We start from the raw sequence: 23,678 nt of genomic DNA on the forward strand, positions 1-23,678 counted from the left end.
AGCATGGCTGCAAAACATCCTGTCTGATTCTTAGGCTAAATTCCAAATAGTTTCTTTTACTGAGCATCAGTGTTTGATCTGTCTCAAATGCCTGTTGCCAGCCTGTTATGGATCTAAGGGCTGGTTCTGTTTAATACTGGTATGTGCTACTGTTACATCCAGTTTATAAAACCTGGCAAATGTATGTTGCAACCTGGCAATGACCAGCCCGTCACTGCAAACACATCCTGAACTGGAACTTCTTTAAATAGAGCCCATGAAGTTGCCATTCCCCTTGTGGAATGTACCTGTAAACCTGCAGGGGTTGTCAAGTCCATGCCAGAGTATGTCAAATAAATTGCCTCTGTTATACAGTGCGATAAGCACAGTTTTAATGATCCTCTTTCTTGTATATGACTAAGACTAAGAAACAAAGAGCTAATAGCTCTTTCTAAAATCCTTCGTTCTTGCACATCTACAGGGAAACACATTTACAGTCATTGGTCTTGTTTTATTAAAGCAAATGGTGGAGGATGAAAAGTTCCATATGAGACTAGGCTATGCATTTTTTAATAAATGCTGAGATTGGTTTTTAGGAACACTTTAAAGCCCCTTGGTGCAAATTGCATGAATGCACTGTGAAAAGACATAGTGTGTATCTCCTATGTATTTTGCTGAGGTCAGGACTAACAAAAGCACTACCTTAAACAATAAAACTTTTAGATCTACCTGATCTAACAGTTCAAAAGGTGTCACTAAAATGCTCCCCAGCACCACTGATGAATCTCACAATGGGGAAATTGGTTTAATAAAGACTTTCATAAACCAACACACTAAGAAGTGCTGTCCTATTATTTACCTCGAATTCCTACATGGCACGCAGCAATATCTGCCAAGTATATTTCTTAAATAATTCATTCTTATACATCAAGTCCTAGAGGAAATATATTATAATCTCCATGGAACACTAAAAAAGTTCACAATTCTCTGCACACCACTGCTTAAACACACACACATACATACACACACGCACACACACACACACACACACACATATAGATCCCTTAATGGGTACAAGTAACACATATACAGGGACACAAACAGTAACTCCAAGTGCCGTTTATTAATCTGCCATAGTGCCTGTGCCCCCAGCCACATAGTGATGCATCGGTTGTTACCACTTTCTATTTAAGTGCTATACCCATTATCACTGCCTACATTCCAAAAATGAAATTAACAATTGATGTCAACCTGCTTTACCTGCTGCACCAATAAAAAGGGGTTCTGACCTGGCATACTAGCTTGGCATGATGTGCTTTTCGTGGTAAAACATGCAGTGTTCACATGTGCTGGAATTTTCTATTGCTGCCTGGGCATGTTGCAGCCCATGACATGCGGAACATGCCTGGTGTGTCTCTGCTTGAAATCATATTCCCATTGGTGCATTAGCACACTGCATCCTCCCTTTTGTTATAGCCTTAGCTATTTAGTTGATGTGTTAAAGTCAGGGTAAACTGTTTAATAAATAGCATGGTGGACGAATAATTTTTTCACTGTGCCTTATCTCAAACACTTAGTTCATCCTGATTTATGTTAAAATTATTTTTTTAAAACCCCCCAAAAAACTAGATGATTAAATGCCATGGAATTATTTATTTAGCCTGTCTAACCTGTGTAACTAGAAACTTGTAGAAGAAGCGACCCCTACAGCAGCAGCACTTAACTCAATCAGTTTGAAATGTAGCCAATCTAAGACTCAGGTAATGACATCATAGAATGCTAACAGTCATTTCAACTAATCAGTCAATCTTTATTTAAACTCTAAAATCAGTATTGATACCCAGGTGGAGTGGTTTGGATCCTTTCTGTGTGAAGTTTGAACAACCAGACACAAATGTTTAAAAACATAAATCATATAATAAATACATTGCACCCAACCTGCCACCTCATATACAGAGGAGTGGTGGGTCAGCAATTAAGGTACTGGACTGTTGATCAGAAAATCGCAGCATTAAGCCTGAGCAAGGCCATTAACCCACAGTTGCTTGAATTGTACTCTCTTACAACTGTTAATTGCTTTTAAAAAAAAGGTGTGCGAAATGCCACAAAAGTAATTAAATAACACAAACATTCAGTGGGCAGTTGCGGTTGGGCTGGATTTGGTTTGACTGGTTTAACTTTGTTACTTCCAGTTAGCACCTGTTATGCATGTAGACATCTGATCTCCTCACCTGTTTCAGTAGTTTCTTATCAATTTTGTTTATCAAAAGTCATGCTAGCTCCCAAGGCAAGTTGGCTACAGGAAAAATAAAAAAAGGCACAGTTAAGTTTATGTTTTTAATTTCAATAAAAGCTTCTTGAAGCTACATGGAAAACATCATTTATTGTCAATGACTATGCCTTGTTTTTTATATTTTACATTAGATTGATCATATTTTGGTTTTTAAAAAAAAGGACAGTTGTGGTCAAATGGGGCAGCATGGGGCAAACTGGCACCTGCACTGGGTGGAAGGTTCAGTTGAAAACGAGATACTTTTTGATTAAAATTTATTTTAATTTTTTTTTATTTAAAATTTTAATTTAAATTTATTGCAGATGTCTTTCATTGTTTTACAAAGAATTAACTCAATTAAACAGTTCGTTAATCAGGTTATTCTTATGTGGAAGAGGCTCCGCCCTGATCCTGTGCCAAATCACACCATACTCCCTATTCCCTACAGAGGGCATTATGCAGCAGTGTTTGAGTGCCCAAGGCTTAATTTTAATCCTTACTTTCTACAGAGCGTAGTGAGATTTTATTTGTATCAAAATATTTTACAATAAAACATTCGAAACTGTTTAAATAGTGCACTTACTAGCAGGGCTGGACTGGGAACAAAATCCAGCCCTGGACTTTTTTCTTGACCAGCCCACTACAAGCAAGTCGTGCCACACATATCACCCCCTATATATCATACCCTTATCATACCCTTCATACACATACATATACACATGTCATACCCTTCTATATGTATATATTTACATATAGAATACAAATTCTACAATATTTCTTAAAATTTACAGTTTCTTAACTATTGGATGTATAGTTTTCTTATTCTATTGGATGTATTTAAACCTTTAACACTGGTAAATATGCTTTTTTCACACTTTTATTCACACGTGATTCACGTTTGTTCCAAATTAGCGCATTGCTCCGATTAGCAAAGAAATAAATAGCATGTGTAAATACTTTAATACAGGGGTGGGCAATTAAATTTTCGAAGGGGCCACATAAGCAACTGGGACTGTTGTGGAGGGCCGGACCAATAAGGTGAACTTAATTCTGCTCAATATTAATTTTATCTTTTTATTTACATTTTCAGCATTTAGCAGACGCCTTGATCCAAAGTGACTTACAATAAAGTTACAGTATACAGTCTGAGCAATTGAGGGTTAAGGACCAGCAGCAACCTGGCGGTGGTGGGACTTGAACAAGCGACCTTCTGGTTACTAGTCCAGTACCTTAAGAACTAGCCTACAACTGCCCACTCTTTATTAAAAGCAGTAAATTGTGCAGTTCTAATAAGCTGTTAATGTTTAGATGTTACAATCAGACAATTAGAAGTAGGCAGAGTAAAACATCAACATTATTTTACTATTTAAACAAACAAATGCAAAAAAAAAACAAATGTGAACAAAATGTGCAGGTTTTTAAACTTTACACTATTTTGTTTTGAGTCTAATTACCTCATTTATTTTTCAGTCCTTTGTTATTGTTGGATATTCTTATTAAAATCACAGAGCTGGTCCCGACTGCTTCAGTTCTGGATGTTAAACTTTATAAAAAGTTCTTGTTGCTTGTGCAGTTTAGTTAGAGAAGCTTCAGGTGTGACGCTCTGCATCGTTCATGTTCTTGTATTTCTCAGTTTAGTACCATAACAGCGATTTAAAGCCTACATTGTGATCGTTAAACAGCTTTACACCTGACTTCAGTAAATAAATACTTCAGAAGTTCACGTCTTGTTAAAAACTCGACCGTCAGTCACACTCAGTTGTGTTCGCATTACGGTGACGCTGATACACTCTCACTCTCACACACGTAAAACGAAACGGATATTTAAAGCCACGGCGCTCCCGTCAAAATCAATTCTGTTATATTGCATGTTTGATGTACATTTATTTACGTCTAATTTTTAATTGCCACGAACCTCATGCGGGCCGGTTGGGGATGTTGGGCCGTACAATGCCCAGGTCTGCTTTAATATGTTCACAAGTGAAATTAACCATGTGAGCTATGCACATAATCACTCTAAAATTTCAAGATAGTGTTTACTTGCAGAGACTAATGGTACCATCTCAAATTATATCCACCGCCCTATGTAGTGCACTATGTTGAACATGACATAATAGAACTTTCACAAACAAAAAATAGTCCTTAAAACGGCTGGTTTAAAGCCCCTGGTATCTAACAGTAGCTTAGATAACTACTTATTAATCATTCAGTGACTGTTAAAAGAAATGTTTTGTACTGTTAGGAAGTACCCTAAGTAGGGCATAGGCGATATTTGAGATGGGCCCAGTCTCTTCTTAAACGACGTTACTAACGAAGCTCTTTGGCTATGCTGTAGTTCCTCACTGCCAAACAGTTTGTCCAGTTTCCTGCACTTTTCTGCATCTGTTTGCAGCTTTTTCTGCACTTCCTTTACGCTTTTTCGACCCTTTCTCCAACTCGCACTCATTTACTATGTATTTTTTGAACTAGTGGTTGTGATTACGGTTTATCCTGGGGGAGGGACATTTCTGTGATTGGCCAATGGATATGCAGTGAGAATACTGTGGCGGGCCAATGCATACTTCAGGATTATTATTCAGGAATATTTAAAACAGAATTTATTTTTCACTCCCTCAGCGGCCCACATACAGAGCGGCCCACCGGGAAAACTCCCGACCCTCCCGATGGCCAGTCCATCCCTGCTTACTAGTAAAAACCGTGTGATTTAGGACAACGCAGGCAGTGTTTTACGCGCGCGTGTTAAATTGTTTGTACTAGAGTTGGATTGTAGTTTAGTTGCTGGATTGTAGTTTAATTGTTGTACTTTGGTAAAGTGTTGCAGCTCTCTGAAGAAACTGAATTATTGTTTTTCTCCGCTTAATTAAGGAAATAAGACTTTTTTCATCGTAATGTCAGGTGGACGAGGTCAATTTCTACTGAGTCTGAAGGAGGGGTTGGAAAGGGCTCAGCCTGGTAGACATGGAAGGACCAAAAAGAGAAGGTGTGTACAGGATTTCAGCAGGTGGTAGTTTCTGTTACCAACACCAATATGGCATTAGTTGGCTTGGTAGTGTAAAGATCACATATTTATCATCATATGGTTCCACATTGTAGGTGTACAGTTATTAAATGTTGTCCACCTTTCCTTGTTTCTTAGCTCTTAGATTTCAGTAACTGTGCAACTACTGGTGGTGGACAAAAGCTGTACAGGTGTTGGTTGTAGATTACAGTTAGGAGGCTGTTGGTTACAGTTAAGAAAATGCATCCGCTATAAAAGATTTCCGACCTAACCTGATGTCAGATAGTAAAAGCCACACAATGCAACTAACAGAGTTCCAGAGAACTCTGTTATGTTATGTTAGGTGCATCAGAAACAAAACTAAGAATAATTTGATGTTTCAAATTAATCAATCTCAAACATCATGGCATTGAATTTTAAAAGTGTCTTATCAGCATCAGCAAAGGGGAAAAGTAGGTGCAACTAAAGAAATAGATGCCACTCTCAGGTTAAATTAATGGATTAAAGGTGCAATACAAGCATATTAATATTTATTAATGTATTTACTCCCCTGCATTAACCTCTTTACCCTGATCAGGGTTGCACTTGGTCAGAGCAAAAGCATGAATACATTTCAGGGCAATGTTTTACTTACTCTTTGGTGATGATCAAACCCATTTCCCATTACCCTGGAGCCGTGCCACCATGCTGCTGGGGGTCTTTTCATTGTAATGTCAAGTAGTTTCATTGTAATGTCAATAAGGTTTGTGCCTAATTTTTAAATTTTTCACTTTGGCGACCTGTGCTAGTTGCTTAACACTTTTGCTGGTCAAGAAAAGCCCCTGGTTAACACACGCCTTACTTTACACCAGCCAGCAGCTGTTTTTACAAGGAGTACTGTTTTTTTACAAGGAGCTACTACCTCCTTATTCCTGCACGTCTTGTGTCTGGGGTGATTCTCCATCTGGTCTTTACTCCTTCAGACATAATCAGTTGTGTCTGTTAAGCACATAGCCAGGCTGGTGTCACCGCTGAGAATAAAACTTGAGATAGTGGCAACTAAAACTTGACTGCTGCACCACTTTAGCTAATGACTGGTTTTGACTAAACATGTTTTTGTGGAATGAAATCTTTCAGAAATATTGTTCACACTACAGCTGGGTGTTTAGATTTAAACAAAAATGTTTGTTTTCCATTAATTGATTTTTTATTAAAATATAATGGCCATATACTGATATTTCTTTGTTTTGCTTAGATGTAGAGGTAATAGCTGCAAACCCATTTTTTCTCCACCACCACCACCTTTCTTTTCCCATCCTCCATCCTCCTCCAAATCTGACAATGCCCCTCTCTGCCAAGATAATTACTTTAAGAGGCAAGTAATCATAATGTACCTCACACATAGCATGACATCTTTTTCATGTAACTGTTTTTTTCTTTAGACTTAAGACATTTAAATTAAAACTTTAGACATATAAATGCCAAGTTAATAATTTGATGACAAAGAATGTTTTATAATTCACGTAACTGGCACCTTAGACTTTCTCAATAGTGTTTATGATTGAAAAAGTAAAACCCAAATCAAAAAAGGTGGGACAGTAAAGAAAATGCAAATAAAACATTTTATACATTTACTTTGACTTTCATTTTATTGCACAGTGTTAACCCAACATATTAAATTTTTTGTATGGTTCATTTTATTTCCTTTGTTAATATACATTTCTGCATTTCAGACCTGCAACACATTACAAAAACGTTGGGATGGTAAAGCATTTACCACTGTAATGTCCTCATTCCTTTTCACAACACTTAAAAGATGTTTTGGCACAGAGGACGTCTTAAGGTGTGCAACAGTACAGAGATGTCTGTCGTTTTTTTTGTTTCAAAATTTTCCACACGTTCTCTAGTGAGGACAAGTCGCAACTGCAGGCAGGCCAGTGTAGTACCCATGCCCTCTTCTTCTGCATCCATGCCATCCTTGTGTGCAGCATGGAAAATGCACAAATGTTTCTGAAAAAGGCAGCATTTCTGCATTAATGCTGCCATCACATAAGTGTAAATTATCTTTGCCAAGGACACTGATACAACCCCATTCCACGACAGATCGTGGTTATTATTATTTCTGATAACAGTCTGGATGGTCCTTTTCACCTTTGCTTTTGAGCACACGGGCTTAATTTCTTTCAAAATAGATCTGAATTATTAAATCATCTGACCACAATACATGTTTTATCTACTTCCAAACCCAAAGAACATTGCTTCTGCACATGGTTAACAGAAGTCTTCAACTTTAATAAGTTTTAAGTAACATTTGTGAATGTAACTCTGTATTGTGGTGCTTGACCAATTTTTGCCAAAGTAATCCCTGTGGTTTTATCATCTATTGATGAATAATGGTTCTTGATGCAGTGCCATCTTAGGGATCTGAGATCATGGGTGTTCACCTTAGGCTTGTGTCCTTGCCCACTGTAATTACACACTGTAATTCCTGCAGATTCCTTGAATTGTTTAATGATGTTATGCACTAAAGAGAAATGAATTTGCAAATCCCTTCCAATCTTTCTTTGAGTAGTATAGTGATAGTGTTAAATAATTTTCTCACATATTTGTTGACAAACAAGATCCTCTGCCATATTTGCTTCTGAAAGACGTAGGTTTTTGTGGATACTGCTTTTGGTCCAAATCATTATTACAGTTGTCTACTGATATCACCTGTTTGAACTCACACCATTTTAATTTTTTCATTCTCAGGACTGCAGTGACAATGACATGGTGGTGGTGTGTTAATGTGTGTTGTGCTGGTATGAGTGGATAAGACACAGTAATGCCGATGGAGTTTTTAAACACCGCACTGTCACTGCTGGACTGAATAGTCCACTATATAGTCCACCAACCAAAAATATCCAGCCAACAGCACCCTGTGGACAGCATCCTGTGACCACTAATGAAGGTCCAGAGGATCAACTTAAACAGCAGCAATAGATGAGCGATCGTCTCTAGGTAGGAGTGTCTAATAGAGTGGACAGTAAGAGGACATGGTATTTAAAAACTCCAGCAGGGCTTTTGTGTCTGATCCACTCATACCAGCACAACACACACTAACACACCACCACCATGTCAATGTCACTGCAGTGCTGAGAATTATCCACCACCCAAATAATACCTGCTCTGTGGGGGTCCTGACCATTGAAGAAAAGGGTGAAAGCAGGCTAAAAAAGTATGTAGAAAAACTACTACTGGACTACAGTCAGTAATTGTAGAACTACAAAGTGCTTCTATTTGGTAAGTGGAGCTGATAAAATGGACAGTGAGTGTAGAAACAAGGAGGTGGTCATAATGTTATGCCTGATCGGTGTATGTTCACAGAGAAGTCACCAGCTATAGTCAATCTTAATTAATAATGAGGAATTGGGAGGTCAGTCCACAAAATGCCTGTTCCAACATGCTCTCATGCTCATAAACAGGTTTACAAATTAGTATCATATAGAAACATATAGTATCACACACAACACTTGATCTTTCAGTTGCTGCACTCAGTGCTTCAGACAACATGTAAACTTTACAGGTATGACTGTGTGTGCGTGACAGTGTGTGGTAAAATTATGTGTTTTTATACTACTGCAAAATGCACAAATTTCTTGTATGTTTAAGCGTACTTGGTTACTTTTACTGAAATTGTAGAACTGAAATGACGGGCATATGAATATATGAATTCCAATCACAGAAAGAAAATAATTGCAAAAATTTAAATAGAAAAAATGAAATTTAAAAACTGTTATAACCTTATAGCTAAATGTACTGTAATATCATCTTCCACCAGATTACCCCCTGAGATCATCCTGAAGATCTTCTCCTATTTGGATGTGGAGTCTCTCTTCTGTGTTGGCTTTGTGAATCGGCAGTTTAATGAGTTGGCCAACGATAAGTAGGTGCTGGTTTAAGATCATATAATAAATAGTCACACAATGCCCTTTGTGTTCCTCTGCTTCTTGTGTCGGTGCCTTGACCAAACAACCTAATCCTGTCTGACCTTCCCTTTCTCAGACACAGACAGTTGTGTCTGTTGAATGCCAAGCTGGTTGTACTACTGAGATTTAAATGCTTAACTTCAAAACTTCTATTTCTTGATCAGCTCTTTAACTTGTGGTGTTTTTATAAACGACTTTCGGTCTGCAGATATTTTTCACATTTACAGTTCTGTAAAATTCAAGTCAGGGTAAAGGAGCAACAACAGTATCAAGGTTTTATACCAAGCATAACTTCCCATAACTGGTGTCCTCATTTAGATGGATTTGTTTTTGCAGTGCAACTTGGTATGACTTGTTCGTTTATGAAGCTGCAAAAAAGAAATGGAGACTAAAGCTTGGTGTGATGGAGAAAACTGTGAGTACACAGGAGCAGGACATGCCAGCAGTGTACTGGAAGAAGCTACTGTTCAGCAACATGGGCTTCCATAAGGACATGGACTGGAAGAAAGAGTTGACGCACATCAACCCATACACAGGCATGCCTCAACAAACCGAGCAGGTCCTCAGGTCGGATCTTTCTCATAGATCTCACTTTATCACAGTTCTTCAATGTAGTTTTTTTTAATTAAAGCTATGATGCTAATGTTGCTAATTGCTAAAAGATTATAAATAATTATATAATGTAGCTAAAAGATTATAACTAATATGTGGCCAAAGGTATGTGAACATTTACCATGACCATTTTAAACTATCTGATTAATTTGTGGCTATAACAGACTTTGGTTTCCACAAGCTCTGTATATATTTCTTGCTATTCAGTCAAAAGAGCACTTGTGAGTTCAATTGCTGATGTTGAACCAAAAGACCTGGCTGTAATTAATGTTCCACTTTATCCCCAAAGGTGTTCAGATGGGGTTGATGTCAGAGCTCTGTGCAGGCTAGTGAAGTTCCTCCACATGATATTTATCAAACTATATCCTAATGGACCTTGATGTTTGTATAGTCATGCTGAAACAGGAAACTAGCTTTCCAAAGTTCCACAAATTATAGCTATAATTTACAAACCCTATTTCCAGAAAAGTTGAGACACTTTCTAAAAAATACAATAAAAACTAAATCTGTAGTTTGTTAATTCACTTAAACCATTATTTTATATAAAAAAAGGACAAAGAAAAGATTGCCAGTGTTTTCAATGACAAAGGTAATTCTATTTGTTAAATATAAACAAATATATAAATTAATGCCTGCAACACCTTTAGAAAAAGCTGGGGCAAAGACATGTTTACCTCTTTACTTTTAATTATACTGGGAATTTAAGTCACTAATTTTTGCAATTTTTTTTACAAGATACCAATATAAGCCTCTGCATGAATGGTACCTTCACAAATATGCAAATAACCCATGATGTGGGCACTGATTCACTCCCATGCTATCACAGATGCTGGTTTTTGCATTTTTGGTTTTTTGCACTGTTTTGTCTGGATGGTCTTTATCGTTGGCACAGAATCTTGTGTCCATTTTTCTAAAAACAAGCTGAATCCTCTGTCCACAGAACACTTGTCCACTGTTTTTCGGTTTCTCTCGGATGACTTCGGACTCAGACAACTTGCCAGCATTTCCGCCAAAAAAAATCATATATGGCTTTCTCTTTGCAGAATACAGTTTCAGGTTGCATTACTCGATGCGGCAGCAGACTGTGTTCAGTGACAGTAATTTTTCAAAGTACTCCGAAACCCATGTTTATTACAGTAGCATGAATGTTTCTCAAAAAGCTCACGTTCACTGAGCAGCGGTTTCCAGCCCTTGGCTATTATGCACCGGCTGACTTGTTGAACCTTTTTCATAATACTTTGAACTGTAGATGGTGAAAGACCTAGTATTTGCCATCTTGTGCAATTCTTTCACAAAGTTTGGCACAAAGTGGTGAACCATGACCCATTTTTGCTCCTTGGTGGATGCTCCAACTCATTTGTTTCCAGTTAAACTGCTAATTGTGGAACCTTCCAGAGCAGTATTACTTGTATAGTCTTATTTTGCCTCTGTCCCAACTTTTTTGAGTGTGTTGCAGACATTACATTTTATTGTTTTAATATTTACAAAACACAATTAGGTTTGTCTGTGAAAACACAAGTTTTTAACATTTGCCAAGTTTTCCAACTTTTCTGGAAAGGGGTTTTGTAATTTATATCCTTGATTTTATTCACCTGCTAGCAGTGGGTGTGGCTAAAACACCAGGAGACATGTCCACATACTTTTGGTCATACAGGGTACCTCTACCTATGTTTTTGTAAGACACCTCATACAGTTTTTGTGGTGCAGAAATCTTCGTGTTGGTTGGGAAATCACACTGACCCATAAGGATGGACAGCAGAGAGTGTGTCAGCAAAATTGGGCTTTTTTCTCGGACTCCTCCGTCACTGTGTGCTGGAACACTGGCGTGTGGCCCTACATCCGCCAGGTTTTAACCTTACAGATCCATGGAGTTGTCTGTCCATCTGCATCTACTTCATCCTACAAGTGATTAAGCACATCATTTAGTCATAACACTATACAGTAATTGCCACCTTATATTAATTAGATGCACCTCCTTAATAATCAGAGACATAATTTCTTCACTTTTCTCATTGAATTCAGATGCTCACAGCATTTTATACATATGGCAGTAATAACTGGCCCCCAGTTTGAATATCCTCAATTTCCCTGTGTACTCTGGTGACCTCTAGCAGGCACAATACGTGTGAAACCGCTGGTCTTAACGCACACAACGAACAACACTACTCTGTTGTATTTTTCTGCTGCATGTGCCAGCATCTTGACCAGACAGTAGGAGCTGCTGTTGCAGCAGCAAATAGGTGTTTTCCCATTTTACCTTCCTTCTCTTTGACATGGCCAATTGTATCTGTTAAATGCCTGACCAGACTGCTGGCCTGACAGACTCATACTTGAGTCGTACCTCAATGTAAGTTGAAAATTAGAGTAGAAGCGCATTAATACAGACACACTACTGATTTGGCATGAACTTCTTGTTTCAGGTCTTCTTACAACATCTCTGTTGGGATCAGTCAGGGCTGGGCCACTCAAAAATTTTTATTCTGTTTTTATATAAAAAAATTATTTTTACATATTTGCCACACTAAATAGTTTTCATTTCCAAAAAAAGTTGGGATGTTTTGTAAAAGGAGAAAGTAAGTGGCTCAGTGGTAGCAGGTAGCTCAGTGGTAGCAGTAAATTGTATTCAGTCACAATTGAGTAGTTATGGGTAAAATTGTCAAATGCTGCAAATGTAAATGACATGGTAATCGGTCAGGCAGCCATTTTTTCATTTGTCATTCAGGCCGCGTTGGCGCTCTCTGATTAGTAAAATAAAGGTGTGCAGTGATAAAAGGTGGAAGTTTTTTGGGGCAGACTGTTTGGTGAATCTGTTGCAGTTTGATGACGGGATCACTGTGGGACTGTGGAGGGTAAGTTGAAAATAACTAGATTTTTTTACAAGGCTTTGTGTTTTTCAAACTGACGAAATGTATTATGCATTATTTGTGGTTTTTTTGCATGTGCATTGTAGGGTACTTGGAAGATTGCTTTTGTAATGGCAACCTTGCACTTTCACCAACTAGTGGAAAGAAGTCTGCTCGGAACAGTTTTCTGGTACGGTGCTGTCATCATGTGTGTTTGTGTTCTGTCTCTGTTACACTAACCATGTGTTTTTCTGCCTTTGAATATGTTTTTGAGTATGTAACAGACAAAACAGGGCAGTACAGCAGGTAGTGTGGGTGCCTCATATCAACATGGGTTTAACTTGGCTATAAACTTGCCTCAGATTGCTGTAGGCAATGATGTGATCTAGAGATAAATAAATGAAAAATACGGCAGAAAATTTTCAGCAGTTTCGTGTTTTCTCCCCAGTTTAGAAAAGTCAATTCCCAGTTGCATTCGCTGCCTTTGCTGCATGCACAACCCCCCTGCTGGCTGTCTCCTCCTACACGTGTCCAGGCACTTCTTTGTAATAGACAGCAGTAACATTTGTAAGCCCCACAGTAAAATAAGCCATGCTTTTTGTATTTCTCTACTGCTTGTACTGGTGCTTTGACCAGGCAGTAGCAATTTGACTGCCCAATCAGTCAACAAATGACATTATTTCAAAGCGCGTAGTTACAGCATAGCGTAAGTTCAAGAACTGGTGCTTAGCCAAGAGGACAAACCTCAGACCCATCGAATAACACGTCAGATTTCTAAGGAAACTGTACTTAGCCAATCGTCTGCATAAGTCATCATGATGTGACACTGCAATAGTAGCAAATGTTGATCAATTTTCAAAATTCTTTCAAAGTTATGAGCAAAGGTGTAGTGGTTCCTTTTTGTATGTACATGTAGAATTAATTGCATTCCTAGTTACTTACTTTTTGTGGGTTTCTGTTTCTTTTTAGCCCGTACAGAACAGCAGAGATCATCCCAATGTACAATGAATTTATCCCAGAAGACAGTTTTCATGGCTATTCTGTTCTAATACTGCTGGATAATTCAGTTAGACGGATCATGCACTGCCGTTACTCACCGGTGCTTTGTACCATAGGTAATACTGATCACCCTCTTCAATCAGTACTACTACACTACTTGTACATTGTAAAAATAAGTATAAATTAACACATCTTCTGCAGGGTCCAGGTGTAATATGGCATGTCTCTGCAAATATTTTGCACAATATTAAAAATAAACAAATACATCTGGTTTAGGCTGTATGTGTTTCTGCATTTTCCCCTTTGTCTTTTATTAGTTTTTTTTCTTTCAAAAAGTAATTTCCAATTCTTTATTAGAATTCCCTTGCAGCTTACACCGTTGCATACTGACTGAGGAGAGCTGCAGACTAGACCCTCCCCCTCACATGCAGTAGTCTCTTGTCACTTTTTTATCCTTCCAGTTAATTCTTCCAAAACTTCTTTTTACAGTTCACTTTTGCAATTCTCCTGCCATTTGTACCAAGCTGTGCTGAGTGGCATGTTCCCACACAGAGTTGTGTCACATACAGATCAGTAAATCTCTGTGAATCATTAGTGCAGACACCTTGCGGTCATGTTTTTGCAGTGGCAAGAAAACCATGTTGACACTCCATCCTTATGGCAAGTATAGACATAGTAGTTTATAGGCAGACCAGTTTTGTTTGTATGCCTGGCCATGTCAATAGCACTGCTGACATTTAAACTAAAGATCTCAAGCTTTGCATTGGTGGGCTTTTGCATTAAACAGCTGTGTGTTAAGCGTTCTTTTCCCTTATGTTTAATTCAGAATAAAAACACTAATTTGTCTCTGTGTTAATGTGCAAACTTTTCTTTTTTGTAAAGAATATAGTTAATTTATTTGTATTTAATTTCTTTACACTTTCATAAAAATTATGTCAATTTGAATCCTAATGTCATCTAGCCACCTACTTTCTAAAAAAAATCAAAAACCTTTATTAATGGCTCTTTAAAACACTAAATTATAAGAAAATTTGGACTGTATGGAAAATGCAGATAAAGTGTGTGTGTGTGTGCGCACATTTGCTTTTATTTTATTGCACACAGTATGAACCCAGGATATTTCATTTGTTAATATACATCCATTCCTGCATTTCAGGCCTACTGCACAGTAATAAAATGAAATAAAATGTTTTTTTTATTTGCCATACTGTTCTAACTTTCTTCTGATTTGGGGTTGTATTATTACTGTGTACGACATTAACCTCAGCCATGAAAAAGTATGTGTTACAGCTAAATACATACAGGTCCTTCTAAAAAAATTAGCATATTGTGATAAAGTTCATTATTTTCCATAATGTAATGATAAAAATTAAACTTTCATATATTTTAGATTCATTGCACACCAACTGAAATATTTCAGGTCTTTTATTGTTTTAATACTGATGATTTTGGCATACAGCTCATGAAAACCCAAAATTCCTATCTCAAAAAATTAGCATATTTCATCCGACCAATAAAAGAAAAGTGTTTTTAATACAAAAAAAGTCAACCTTCAAATAATTATGTTCAGTTATGCACTCAATACTTGGTCGGGAATCCTTTTGCAGAAATGACTGCTTCAATGCGGCGTGGCATGGAGGCAATCAGCCTGTGGCACTGCTGAGGTGTTATGGAGGCCCAGGATGCTTCGATAGCGGCCTTAAGCTCATCCAGAGTGTTGGGTCTTGTGTCTCTCAACTTTCTCTTCACAATATCCCACAGATTCTCTATGGGGTTCAGGTCAGGAGAGTTGGCAGGCCAATTGAGCACAGTAATACCATGGTCAGTAAACCATTCACCAGTGGTTTTGGCACTGTGAGCAGGTGCCAGGTCGTGCTGAAAAATGAAATCTTCATCTCCATAAAGCTTTTCAGCAGATGGAAGCATGAAGTGCTCCAAAATCTCCTGATAGCTAGCTGCATTGACCCTGCCCTTGATAAAACACAGTGGACCAACACCAGCAGCTGACATGGCACCCCAGACCATCACTGACTGTGGGTACTTGACACTGGACTTCAGGCATTTTGGCATTTCCTTCTCCCCAGTCTTCCTCCAGACTCTGGCACCTTGATTTCCGAAAACAGTACTTTGGACCACTGAGCAACAGTCCAGTGCTGCTTCTCTGTAGCCCAGGTCAGGCGCTTCTGCCGCTGTTTCTGGTTCAAAAGTGGCTTGACCTGGGGAATGCGGCACCTGTAGCCCATTTCCTGCACACGCCTGTGCACGGTGGCTCTGGATGTTTCTACTCCAGACTCAGTCCACTGCTTCCGCAGGTCCCCCAAGGTCTGGAATCGGCCCTTCTCCACAATCTTCCTCAGGGTCCGGTCACCTCTTCTCGTTGTGCAGCGTTTTCTGCCACACTTTTTCCTTCCCACAGACTTCCCACTGAGGTGCCTTGATACAGCACTCTGGGAACAGCCTATTCGTTCAGAAATTTCTTTCTGTGTCTTACCCTCTTGCTTGAGGGTGTCAATGATGGCCTTCTGGACAGCAGTCAGGTCGGCAGTCTTACCCATGATTGCAGTTTTGAGTAATGAACCAGGCTGGGAGTTTTTAAAAGCCTCAGGAATCTTTTGCAGGTGTTTAGAGTTAATTCGTTGATTCAGATGATTAGGTTAATAGCTCGTTTAGAGAACCTTTTCATGATATGCTAATTTTTTGAGATAGGAATTTTGGGTTTTCATGAGCTGTATGCCAAAATCATCAGTATTAAAACAATAAAAGACCTGAAATATTTCAGTTGGTGTGCAATGAATCTAAAATATATGAAAGTTAAATTTTTATCATTACATTATGGAAAATAATGAACTTTATCACAATATGCTAATTTTTTGAGAAGGACCTGTATAGTGCTTTGTTAAGTATTTTATTGCTATACTGATCCCAAAAACATGACCCTGTTATGCCCTGGGGTCCCATTTTGGATGAATTGCTCTTTAGAATTACATTTAGACATTTAGCGACTTACCATTCAGCTAAAAAACATTTCAAGTAGATGAGGGTTAAGGGCCTTAATCAAGGGCCTAACAGTGACAGCTTTGCATTATTGACCTTTCAGGTCCATAAAGACAAGTTTGGTATGGAGGAACTCCACTGGCCTAGTAGAGCCCTTTGGGATGAATTGGAATATGGTAGAAACATGTAGTCTTTAGTACTTCCTGCTTCATTAATGACTGCTAATGTAGTAGCGTTTGTGATTGGAGACTCAACTATGCTGTGTCCTTATTATTTGTACACCATAGTAATTTTTTTTGTTTTTCTTTTGTCCTCACCAGTGGAGGACCATCGTGAATATGTACATTTCAGACCTTCAAACGTTTACAACATGTCTCCATGGCCAAACCACACTCCCGTCTCAGGCGAGATCAGTTTGCCCTGGAAGGCCGAGGGTCTAGAGGGAGACATCAAGGTAACAGATAATAGTTCAACATTATAGTTATTTTTAATTATAACATTTTAAACAAGAATTACATTGTTTGTTATTTACATTAATTGTTTACACTATTACGCTATTTTAAAGCCAAATAAAAGTATGCAGTTTTAATTTGGAAGGTGTTATTTCAAAATAGTATTTATAATTTTCTGTGAACTTAGGAGTGAAAAGGGGAACTTCTTGAAGGACTTGGGCCTTTTTTTATTCATTTAAATCTAACCAAGCATTTTACAGTTAGCCAACACAAGTAATTGCCCTCTTGTTTACTCAGGTAAACCAGTTCACCAAGTAAACATAGTAAATAAACGTAGCTAATTGAACACTACCAGGTATGAAATGTATTCTATTTGGCTAACTCGTTATTGAATGGGCTTTATTGTATCATGGCAGCCCCTTGAAGCAGCATAAGTTGACCACATAAGTTGGGTATTGGCAAGAGACCATTGTTGTAGCCCAGTTTATATGGGCACAGAAAAATCACTATACTATATTTGAGAAATTAACAGGTCATGCCACAAAGGTACATGGTAGAATGTAATATTTCATCAAATTTATCTTATTTGCTGTATTTTTGACCCAGCAGATTTTAAGAAAAGTGAATTGACAATGAATTGGGTTTCAGTCATTCAGTTAAACCAGTTGCAATCATTGTAATGATTGTAATTCAGGGTGTCCGCGGATCTGCCACTGGTCTTAAAAATGCCACAGAGTGTAAATATAATTTAGGTTTTATTTTCGCGGATTGTATCTCGTAATTTCCAGATTTTGTTTGCAAATTGTTTAACTGTTTAAACGGCGGACTGAACTAAGCGGAACCAACGGCAGTCTTAACCCTTCTGTCATGTTCACCTCCCGCCCCTTACTTTAGTGTTCCCGGTCAAAATTGACCGGTCTGTTTTAACTGCTCTTAAATTAGCACAAAAACCATTTTTCACCACCAAATTTTTATTCAACATTCTTTAGCTGTGATCAATGTCTCAAAGTAGTGTTTAACATGAATTTATAGAATTAGACATAAAATAACTGCAGTGAAAATACAAAATGAACATGTAATGTACATGAAGTCGTGTGTGTGTGTGTGTGTGTGTGTGTGTGTGTGTGTGTGTGTGCATGCGAATTCATGCACATGTGTGGCATGTGACACTCAGGTCAGAGTGGGCCTTGCAAACATAGGCATCACATTTGCAGCATCTCAGGCTTGTTTTGTTGTCTCTAGGGGCACAGAGCTCACAGCGCTTCCTTTTCTGCCCATGTCCTTGTTGGGGGAGAGCAGCCAGGGCAGCGGCTGGGGCTGGGGCTTGCACACTCCTAACCAGACTGGCAGAGGCTGGTGTGCGGGGAATGTGCTGACGCCGTTGAATAAGAGGAGTCACCAAGGCTTTTCCTTGCATATGATGTGAAGAAGTTGTCACATGTGATATTATGCCCTTGGAGACCGGTTGTCATGTCCAGCACAACACGCATACCCTGGTTTTTTTCGGCCCTTCCAGTACTGGTTTTCCCCATGTATACCTGCATATTCCAGGCATAGCTGCTCCTGGCGTCACATGCTGCCCAGATCTTTATTCCATATTTCCCTGGTTTGCTTGGAATGTACACCTTGAAGGAACAGCGACCTCTGAAAGGAACCAGGCGCTCATCAACCGTCACCTCAGGGCCTGGATTGTACATAAGTGGTAGGCGCTCCACCCACCTGTCCCAAATTTTCCTGATGGCAGCCAGTTTGTCATTTCGCCAGCGGACGGGTCGTGTATCTCTGTTATCAAATCGAATAATTCTTGAAAGGACATGAAACTGTTGTAAGGACATAGTTGCCCGGAATATAGGCCTGCCAGACTCTGCATCCCACAGACTTTTTGTAGCCTCATTGTTTGAGCGATATACTCCTGCTAAAATCAACAGACCGAAGTAGGCTTGGAGGTCTACCAGGTCGATTTCTCTCCAGGTGTCCCCAAACACACGCTTCCCCTCCAGGTTTGTCATCTCCAGTATAATTCCCTCAATGGACTCTGGTAAAAAGAGTTGGAAGCTGGACTTGATGTCATCCACACGAGATGTCGCATACCGTGTTGGCCCTGGAGTCATCTTTATGATGTTTTCCACTCTCGCTCTACTTCCTCTGTCCTGGGGGGATGAAGACCAGAGCAAGTGTCCACTCTTGGACTGGAATCTCTCCTCAGGTGCCTGTTCTTCAGGTGCCTCTCCCTCTCCATCTGACTGGTCAGTCTCCTCAAAGTTTGGATCTAAATCTGTGTTGTCTTCCACTTCCGAGACATCCTCCTCTATCTCTGGTTCAATTTCAGTGCCCTCTTCATCATGTCCAAAAACCTGGACCAGAACCTCTTCCACAGATAACCGCTTGGTCAGTCGCCTACTCATTGTGCTCAGAGTAAAATGAGTGCAAGGCAAACATCAATCTATATATATGGGGTCTGTGTGAAGATGATACATTGATTAGTCTGGAAGGTGTGGTTAACGTGTGGTTCACGTGGGGGATGGACACATAAGCGCGGGAAAGAGATGGGTTCACATAACAGACACCTGTTTAGTCTGGTCAAGATATGATACATTGTTTCATCCGGAAGTTGGTTCACGTGGGAGGATCGGCACATAAGCGCGGGAAAGAGATGTGTACACGCAAAAGACATTGTTCAGTCTGAAATGTGTGTGTGAGTGGGTGAGTGGGTGGGTGAGTGGGTGGGTGGGTGGGTGAGTGGGTGGGTGGGTGGGTGAGTGAGTTTGGGTGGTGTGTATGGGGATGTTTTCTGTCTGATGGATAAATATAGTCTGGATACCCATTCATTTCCTATGGCGGTCACTTTTGACCGGGAACACCACAGGTGTCACAAGGCTGACTAAAACACTCAAAATTCAATGAAAGAGGTGATCATCACTTTTATATGTTCAAGTGCATATTGTGGAGGATATCATGAGGCCTTGAGGCAATCAGATGTAAAACACAATATTTATGAGTGTTTTAAGTTGTAAATCGGTCAGATTTGACCCGAACACGACAGAAGGGTTAATGGTTCCGAGGGGCGCTAATTTGAGGTAACCTTACGCTCATTACTTGCTAAACGCCACTGCTGGCATGGTAAAGTGTAAATTTAATAACAGGGTTCGTACGGGTGCTTGAAATCCTTGAAAATGCTTGAATTTTCATGTCATATTTTCCAGGTTTGAAAAGTGCTGGAATTTTGGGTAAAGTGCTTGAAAATGCTTGAAATCGTAACAGTATTTCTTTCACTACAAATAGCTATCTGACCGAATAGTTCGCTTATTAGAGAAATAAAAAAGTCGCAAAGCCTGAAATGAAAACTGCTCCGCCTGCGCCTTGCTTGCGCCTGTGTGTAAGAGTGATGCGAATTCCGGCTCTTTTTGGTGAGCCATTTGGCTCAGCTCACCGAGAAGAGCCGGCTCTTTCTGCTCCAAAACGGCTCTTCAATTTTACCACTTCTGCCTGTGGAGTGCCTGCCCGTGCCGTGGAGAAGATCACCCTAACATTCTGCCTTGTTTTAAGTTACAAAAGGAAATAAAGAAAGTAAAGGCTCTTGGATGGGAGTCGGCTCCCATTGTTCACGTAAAATATAGTTGGCTCAAGGAGCGTGTTTGCGACAGACAGCTAGTGTGTGTGACTGCGATCTGCCAGTCTGTTTTCATGTGTGACCCGTCCCCCGAAGAGACAGTGGTGATGGGTCGTTCGCGAACGATTAGATTCTATTGAACGGCTCTTTAAAATGAACGAAATGAACCGAGTCGCGCCTCTGGGAGCCGCTATGTGTATTTTTTAGTTTTGCGCAATTCTTATCGACTGTAATCCACCCATTCAGCTTCACATCAGTAGAGGGAATCAATCAGTCATAATGAGAGTCATAATAAAGAGCGAGCGAGAGACACGCGCACACACACACACACAGAGAGAGAGAGAGAGAGAGAGAGAGAGAGAGAGCCGTAACAGAGCTACAGATAGAACATGCAGAAAATAAGCAGTGCTCTTAGTATAATGACAAATAATTAAGAAATAAACTTGTTTAATTATGCTAACATGTAACAGGACAGATTATTCCCGAGCGGAGAAATCGAGTGAAGTCAGAGAACGTCTTTTTTTAAATGCAAACTTGCCCTAAATGCTGCAATTTAATTATTTTTGTGTTTCTAATTGGGTTTTTAAGCTTGAAATGTAAGCCCAGTTTGGCTACAAGTTATACAGCAGAGCGTTCGAGACTTTTATGCAGTCGCCTCAGCACTTGGCAACCCCGCTCTGTAACTTTATGTGGTCTACCACTTCGGGGCCCAAGTTGCTGTCGTTCCCAATCCCACTTTGTTATACCACTGACAGTTGACTGTGGAATATTTAGTACTGAGGAAATTTCATGACTGGACTTGTTGCACAGGTGGCATCCTATCACGGTACCACGCTGGAATTCACTGAGCTCCTGAGAGCGACCCATTCTTTCACTAATGTTTGTAAAAGCAGTCAGCATGCCAAGGTGCTTGGAGTTAATACTTTTGGCAATGTAGTGTATGTATTTGAAAAATTTTAGAAAATTGAGACCCCGTTTTCAGTGTACAGACGGTTCTGGTTTATACAAAAATATAAGTATAAATGGTTTTGGTTTATACAAAACTGTTCATTTAAGTTTAAATAATTAAATATTGGTTAAACAGAAAATACAGCACTCGCATGCTTACAATGAAGCCTGTAAACATAATGTTGATGTGTGCTTTTTGCTGCTTTGTTACTGTGACAGTGGTCTTAATTTTTGTCTCAGAGTGGTATTAAAAAGTCTTAAATTTAATTTCCCAATACCTGCAGATACCCTGGTAATCCCAAGCCTGCCAGGGCAAACATACTTTCAAGCTGAACTGTAAATTGTTTTTGTTTTTCTGGGCAGAACTGCTGCATGATGACTGTGTCTGTGCTGGATGAGGCTCAGAGGCCTGTGTGGTGCATCAGCTCGCCTGCTGGCCTGGTTCTGCCGTTTTCTCATGTGACATCTGAAAGCCACGATGAGGAGCAATTTGTGCTGAGATACGATGATGATGATGGAAAGGTTCGGGTGAAACTGATGTGGATGCAGGACTTGCAGCTGTATTTCCTGGACGGCCTGCACATCTGGATCCGGCTGACCAGAGTAAACGCTCATTACAGGAGAATTCGCACCGATGTTACATAGTTCAAATAATTATACATTTCAACACTGCAAGTTCGAGATTCAGACTTTCCTAATTTGTTAGCACAGTTTTTTTCTCTTTTTAAGGCTTCTAACAATGATTTGGTTTTATATGATTTGCATAAACATATTATTTATGGGAGGAATGGGGTGTAAGTCAGTGTTTTCTGTGTTGTTATAAGGGATGCTTTAGGTTTTAGATCTCGAGTTTTGAGATTGAAAAATCCTACTTGTTTACTTTGTCACATTTTAATGTTAGAATGATAAAGAGTCATTTATGTCTAATGTTTATTTATGTTTTTAGCCTTTTTTCAATCTCACAAAAGTGAGACAGTAATTATCACAACTTATTTAATACACTGCAGAATGTGGTATGTATGGAAGGCACAGCAGTAAAACATGCTAGCTCACGAAAGCAGTCATTTCAAACTCATTTTAAACAAAATTTGAATCTCAGTTCTGCTATGGGCAGGCTGGGCACCTACACAGATAATGATTGGCTTGTTCTTGGGTAGAAATGCCGTAGAGGATGACCAGTTACGGCCTTTGCTGGCTGTCCGATGGCGCCAGCACAGAGACGGATAATGCCGAATGGTGCATGATTCTCCATGCAAAATATAGTTTTCCCCTATGAATCTGCTTTGTGCAGGTGAAAAGAATTAGCCAGATACGCACACGACTTTAAGGAGGTGTGTGTTATTCATGGTCAGGAGAGGAAGTCAGCCAATTCCAGCTTTTAAATGGGCGCAAGGCACATAGTAACACCCTGGCTGGGACGCCAGTCCATCGCAGGGCAGACACACACACACACCCATTCAGCTATAGGGCAATTCAGTGTCTCCTGACTGCATGTTTTTGGACTGTGGGAGAAAACCAGAGCTCCCGGAGGAAACCCACACAGACACGGGGAGAACATGCAAACTCCACACAGAAAGGACCCGGACCGCCCCGCCTGGGGATCGAACCCAGGACCTTCTTGCTGTGAGGCGACAGTGCTACCCACTGTGCCGCCCCAGAGGTAAACAAAAATATTTATGCATGCATGGATCGTTAATGCTGCCATCACAGTATTAAAATTACCTGCAATCTGAGCCAGAGTAGCCTCTTGGCCGCCCAACAATCTCTTAGCAGTTTGTGGAATTTTCACTGTTGGTGGTTATTTACCCCTGCTGCCTGTGAGCATTTCTTGCTGTTTCAAAGCAGTTCATATCTGATCATAACAATTAGGCCCTAATCAATGTCACTCAGGTCTTTCTCTGCCCATATCCAGTGTATTCAAACCATGTATTATATTATGATCAGTATGTTTAATGGTTCAAACATAAATTATTTGAAATATAAAAACTGCTACAAATGTACTGCATTATGACTGGTTTACACAG

At 39.5% G+C, this 23,678-nt stretch overlaps 1 protein-coding gene across 2 annotated transcripts; it reads left to right on the forward strand.

The window, feature by feature from the left end:
* The first annotated feature begins 4,938 nt into the window (after positions 1 to 4,938).
* LOC134331320 (F-box only protein 15-like) lies at positions 4,939 to 22,711 on the forward strand. Of its 2 annotated transcripts, XM_063012673.1 has the most exons (9): positions 4,939 to 5,231; positions 9,049 to 9,153; positions 9,533 to 9,763; positions 11,516 to 11,713; positions 12,531 to 12,657; positions 12,759 to 12,841; positions 13,621 to 13,766; positions 16,965 to 17,098; positions 22,018 to 22,711. In XM_063012673.1, the coding sequence occupies exons 1-9, from the start codon at positions 5,140 to 5,142 to the stop codon at positions 22,297 to 22,299; spliced, it is 1,398 nt and encodes a 465-aa protein (XP_062868743.1). In that variant the 5' UTR covers positions 4,939 to 5,139; the 3' UTR covers positions 22,300 to 22,711. The 2 variants fall into 2 exon arrangements, with proteins under 2 accessions (XP_062868743.1, XP_062868744.1); XM_063012674.1 differs by lacking the exon at positions 11,516 to 11,713.
* The last annotated feature ends 967 nt before the right edge of the window (positions 22,712 to 23,678 follow it).

Source organism: Trichomycterus rosablanca, chromosome 17 (genome assembly GCF_030014385.1).
Source record: "Trichomycterus rosablanca isolate fTriRos1 chromosome 17, fTriRos1.hap1, whole genome shotgun sequence".
In the NCBI taxonomy this organism is placed as follows: domain Eukaryota; kingdom Metazoa; phylum Chordata; class Actinopteri; order Siluriformes; family Trichomycteridae; genus Trichomycterus; species Trichomycterus rosablanca.

What these genes read in the sequence shown, in the direction of transcription:
- LOC134331320 (XM_063012673.1), top strand. Translation starts at nt 5,140, where the DNA reads ATGTCAGGTGGACGAGGTCAATTTCTACTGAGTCTGAAGGAGGGGTTG. An exon ending in GGAAGGACCAAAAAGAGAAG is followed by an intron (nt 5,232 to 9,048) that starts GTGTGTACAGGA and finishes ATCTTCCACCAG; the next exon opens with ATTACCCCCTGAGATCATCC. An exon ending in TCACTGTGGGACTGTGGAGG is followed by an intron (nt 12,658 to 12,758) that starts GTAAGTTGAAAA and finishes TGTGCATTGTAG; the next exon opens with GGTACTTGGAAGATTGCTTT.